Source organism: Danaus plexippus, chromosome 14 (genome assembly GCF_018135715.1).
Source record: "Danaus plexippus chromosome 14, MEX_DaPlex, whole genome shotgun sequence".
NCBI lineage: Eukaryota > Metazoa > Arthropoda > Insecta > Lepidoptera > Nymphalidae > Danaus > Danaus plexippus.
Window position 1 is genome coordinate 5,207,839 of NC_083546.1, and position 6,000 is coordinate 5,213,838.

The 6,000-nt window shown below is 33.1% G+C and overlaps 1 protein-coding gene across 1 annotated transcript; it reads left to right on the top strand.

Moving 5' to 3' along the window:
- The first annotated feature begins 510 nt into the window (after window positions 1-510).
- On the top strand, window positions 511-4,970 carry LOC116769515 (toll-like receptor 7). The gene has a single exon (XM_032660635.2). It carries the CDS (start codon window positions 799-801, stop codon window positions 4,684-4,686), a length of 3,888 nt encoding a protein of 1,295 aa, XP_032516526.2. The 5' UTR covers window positions 511-798; the 3' UTR covers window positions 4,687-4,970.
- The last annotated feature ends 1,030 nt before the right edge of the window (window positions 4,971-6,000 follow it).

Sequence of the window (6,000 nt, forward strand, 5' to 3'; positions counted from 1 at the left end):
AAAAAATATAATTTCAAGCGTACATAGAAGAATATATAAATATTGACTTTGTATTTTTATTGTCCAATCAAGTGCAGCATTTATTCGCTATCATAACATAATGCGAAAAACCAGCGCCACCTGTGTTACGAAGAGTATTTCACATTTTTTGTCACATTCAAACTTCAAAAGTTCTTAAATGTCTTTTATGTATAAATTTTTTTTGTTACTTTTCTATATCAAAACCAAGATATAATGTAATAACCATAATAGAGGGTCATATTCAAATAATAAAATAGCATTATATATTTCTCTATATTTAGGTGGTTTTTACTTTAAAAAAATATGTTTGGTTCAAATATTACAAAATTTTATTTAACCTACGCTACTACTCACTAGATGGCTCTAGTTGTTCACAAAGTTTAAAGAGCTTACTTAGGTTGCGGGGTGCAGGAGAGGGGCTACTCGCCCGACCCCGTTACCACTTCCACAAGTCAAACGCTCCGCTTGACAGTCACAACGAAACCGCTCTGAGAGGCGGACGCGCATCAAATCTCGTGAATATCTTAAACACGTTATACATAATTAATGACAGAAAATTGTTAAACTCATTGCTGGATACGATCGAAGGATATATGAGTTCAAATTATTTATTTTCTGAAGACTAACTTATTACTTGATGGATTTAAGTGAAGCGAAATGCTTAAAAGTTTTTCTGTAAAGCTAAACTGTGTTATGTACTTTGTTTCGGAAATGTTGATATCGACCCACGGGGAGTGTTTATGAGACATTTTAAAGTGAAATGAAATATCTGTGATAATGTATGCTGTTACGACTGTGTTTTGTGTGCTGCTGCACTTTGTGTGGTCTGTTCCGTCGTACGGTTTGGACAAATGTGTGCGACAGGATTCTGGAAACAGTATAATTTGTAGAATTCGTACTCTGGATAGCGATGGGAGTAGTATCTCTACTGTGAATTCAGAAACATATGCACTTAATATTGAGTGCAATCATCTGCTATTATTTGAAAGTACTCTCAGAGCACACTACTTCAGTACCGTTGGTAGTTTAACCGATCTTACAATTAATAACTGCAAGCTACTATCTGTTCCCGACAACACCTTTCAAGATTTAAATAAATTAAGAAGACTAAAGATTCGTTCCAAAAATTCAGAGTGGAGTCCTACCAAGAATTTGGAATTAACTTTAAACTCTTTCAATGGATTATCGGAAATGCAGTCATTAGATCTGGCTCAAAATAACATCAAGTTCATTTCTTCTGGTATATTTTGCTCTCTAGAGAACTTGAATACATTAAATGTAACACGTAATAGAATAAGAACTGTGGGGCAGATTGGTTTCGGACAAGGGTGTGGATCTGGTTTACATACACTAGATTTGAGTCATAATGAAATCAAGACGCTATCCGAAGAATCAGAACTTGTAAAATTGCGTAGTTTGCAATATATATACTTACAACATAATAATATCTCTGACATATCAAGTGAAGCATTTAAAGGACTTGGTTCTTTGAGAGTTTTGAACATATCACATAACCGTCTTCATACCCTACCGGAAGGCTTATTTGCTTATGCTAGAGAATTAAGAGAAATCTACCTAAACGATAACTCAATATTTGAACTTGCTCGAGGTATATTTCATCGACTTGAACAGTTAATAGTGTTGGATCTGTCGAGTAATCAACTTACGAGCAATCATATAGACGACGGGACGTTTCTTGGTTTAATAAGATTGATTGTTTTAAACTTATCAAACAATGCCCTGACAAGAATTGATGGAAAAACATTTAAAGATTTATTTGTTCTTCAAATATTGAACTTGAAAAATAATTCCATTGGATATATTGAGGAAAATGCTTTTTTGCCTCTGTATAATCTTCACACATTGAACTTGGCAGAAAACCGTCTTCATACGGTAGATGAAAACTTATTCAACGGATTATTTGTTCTTAGTAAATTGACCCTCAATAACAATTTACTTGTAAATATTGACAGAAAAGCTTTTAAAAATTGTTCTGACTTGAAGGAATTAGATTTGAGTTCAAATCAATTAATAGAAATCCCTGATGCACTGTGGGAGCTTCCTTTTCTTAAAACCCTTGATTTGGGAGAGAATCAAATATCAGATTTTAAAAATGGATCTTTTAAAAATTTAAATCAATTGACTGGATTGAGATTGATTGATAATCAAATCGGAAATTTAAGTGCTGGTATGTTTTGGGATTTGCCAAGTTTACAAGTATTGAATATTGCAAAAAATAAGATTCAATCTATTGAACGAGGAACATTTAGTCGAAACTCTCAACTGGAGGCCATTAGATTAGATGGAAACTTCTTGTCGGACATTAATGGAGTTTTTTCAACACTTGCAAGTCTATTGTGGCTTAACCTATCGGAAAATCATTTAGTGTGGTTCGACTATGCGTTTGTGCCTAGTAATTTAAAGTGGTTGGACGTTCACGGCAATTTTATTGAACATTTAGGTAACTATTACAAATTACAGGATGAAATTCGCATAAAAACTTTAGATGTAAGTCATAACAGAATTGTAGAAATATCACCAATGTCTATACCTAATAGTGTTGAATTATTGTTTATAAATAATAATTTCTTGAATAATATTCATGTTAATACGTTTTTCGATAAAAAAAATCTTACTCGTGTGGATATGTATGCTAATGAAATTGTGCATTTAGAACTTAATAGTTTACGTTTGGCTAATGTGCCCATGAATAAAAGTTTACCTGAATTTTATATTGGTGGGAATCCTTTTAAATGTGATTGTACAATGGAGTGGTTACCGATTGTAAACAATATGACTGCTATGCGGCAGTATCCGCGCGTAATGGACATAGAAAACGTGTTGTGTAAAATGACGAACACTCGTAGCGGGACCCAGGTACCCCTAACCAATCTTAAGAAATCGGACTTTCTATGTGCGTATGAGACTCATTGTTTTGCTATCTGTCATTGCTGCGATTACGACGCGTGTGACTGTGAAATGACCTGTCCACAAAATTGTACTTGCTACCACGACCCGTTATGGAACACTAACGTCGTTGATTGCTCCGGACAATCGTCGATGGAAATCCCACACAAGATACCAATGGATGCCACTGAAGTATTTTTAGATGGAAATAACATAAGAGAACTACAAAATCACGTTTTTATTGGACGACAAAAGATGCGGTCTCTTTATGTGAATAATAGCAACGTAGACAGTATTCAAAATAGAACTTTTGCTGGCCTTAATGCTTTAGAAATTCTTCACCTGGGAAACAATAAGTTACGAGAATTAAAAGGATATGAGTTTCACCAATTAAGTAATTTAAAAGAGTTGTTTTTACAAAACAACCTCATTAGTCATATCGCGAACATATCATTCTTGTCACTAAAATCTCTAGAAACTTTACGCTTAGACGGCAATAGATTAGTTGACTTCGGAGTATGGAGTTTCGCCGATAACTCGAATCTAAAAGCATTATCACTCGGCAATAATTTATGGTCATGCAAATGCCGTTATCTACAAGAATTAACAGCGTATTTAGCCGAAAACGCTCAAAAAATAATAGATATAACTGATGTGTGGTGTTGGAATGGAGACGCAAAGCCGCCACAGAAAAAAGAGCTTAATTTAAATGGAACAGCCTGCAGCGATTATTACGCCGATAATTCAGTCATCGGAAATATGTTGGTGTCAAACTATGTTCCCATGATGGTCTCAACTCTTACCGGTTTTATGTTAATTTTATTAGCTCTTGTGGTACTATTTCTTTTTAGAGATTCGTTACGAGTTTGGCTTTATACAAATTGTGGTATTCGAGTATTTTCTCTCTCCAATGGATACGAAGAAAACGAGAAATTATATGATGCATATGTTTGCTATAGTCCAAAGGACGAAGAATTGGTATTACAAATTTTTGCCAATGAACTAGAAAACGGAAATTCATCATATAATCTTTGCCTACATTATAGAGATATCCCGCATCATGGCGCACAATACATGCAATATGCTCCACCAGTCCTTGATTTTGCTGAAGCATCTAAACGGATTATATTAGTCTTGACACGAAATTTTATGCAAACAGAGTGGTCCCGCTTTGATTATCGAAAAGAATTCCATGAAGTTTTAAAAGGATATGTTTATAAGTTAGTTTTAATCGAAGACTATTCAGTAGTTCAAGAAGCGATGTGTGACGAAGAATTAAGACCCTATCTGAAAACTGGGTCAAGATTAAGATATGGTCAAAAAAATTTCATGGAGCGCCTTAAGTTTATGCTCCCAGACTCAACGCAGTCACACCATAAAAAAAGAAACTCATCTAATTGTAGAAAAAATATTAATACCTATACTTTAGACTCATCTGTCCCTAATGGAGGCAATAGAACTTTAAGTTATCCTGATAAGTCACCTGTATTGGGAAATAGCGGACAAGGCGCTAGTGCCCCCCCAGAGTATAGTACAGAAGTAAGGCAATCGCCTTCAACCATACGACAAATGCAAGGAGTCTCCTACGGTCCAGATGGTAGACCAATATCCGATCATATTTATTCCTCAATAGACTCTGATTACTCATCCTTAGAGCAAGGCATGGCACCAGGCAGACGAAGAGATATGCGGCAATGGCCACCCCCGCCACCCATTGTAGATACAGGTAGCGGTGGCGTACAAGCTTACCTAGTCTAGAAAGGGTTCCGACCCAATTCCAGTCATATTGTATATATGTAGATGTTAAATTAAAATGCTGTAAATATTGTAATTATTAGTTGTAAGTGCTATACCAAAACGTATGTAAGTAAACTTACTATTGCCTGTTCGTTATCCTGTGTATAGGTTTTGTATTAAAATTTTAAAGACTGCTGTAGCATTACTATTGTAAATAGCAAAGACAAGTGATCATACTATATAAATATCATGAATATGGCGTTATTTATACATTATAAAAATAAAGTGATGAAGATTTATAAAAAGGCATTTTAATGTGAATTATTCCTGTTAAAACTCTATCAAAACGAAATCTTAAACTTTAAAAAATTAAAAAGGTTACAAAATAATATAAAGGTGTAGAAAAATAATGAACTTTTAGAAATAAAAACAAGTAAATTGTTGTATCCTTCACAAATGTAATTATTAAGTTTGATACAAATGATACTAGCAATTAAACAATCAAATGGATACATTTAATCAAAGTATAATTATGATGACGATTGCTTTATCAAGTTACTAAAAACAAATGAACCAGTATTTAAAGTCGAAAATAATTTTATTATCCTTTTAAACACATTTGATTCAATTTTCCTAATTGAAATATAATACACGAATACAAATAGTTTTATTTGAGTATAAATCCTTATTAATTGAATGTTACAATATTTTAGAAACTTAGTAGTGTATTTAATTATAACATTGGTATTTATTAATACATTATATTATAAAACAAATTAATTAATGATTATTTTGGGCAGAAAACGTGTTTTTGGACTTCTAATTGCAATTATGTGAATAGTTGAATTAAAAATGTTTTGATACAAAATTTCGATCAAAAATAATAGTTTTTAGAAACGTTCGAAATAATTTAAATTAGAATAAAAAACAGATTTTATGATAGCATCTGGTATATTTTTATGTAATTCAACCATCAGTAAACAATAATATTAGTCATATTACATAAAATTTAAATAACCTTCCCAATTTTCAGACACAATTAATCATTATTTATTTTGCTTTCGGTGCTTTATTGTACTGTTCTGATTTTATACAATTTAGTCGTATGTTTTCTATTTAAATTTTAAATATTTTTTTTTATGTAACAGAAAGTAAATTCGCCGTCATCTTGTTTCTACGGTGCGTCTAAAAAGGTTAGCTTCAATGAGTTTTTTTGTTATCCGTAAACCGGACGCGGTATCCGCCATAGCACGTGATCAGCGTTAGCTTGCCGTCGGCTTAATACAAACTTGGTTCTCTCTTGAATACCAACATCCACAACTATAACTGACCACG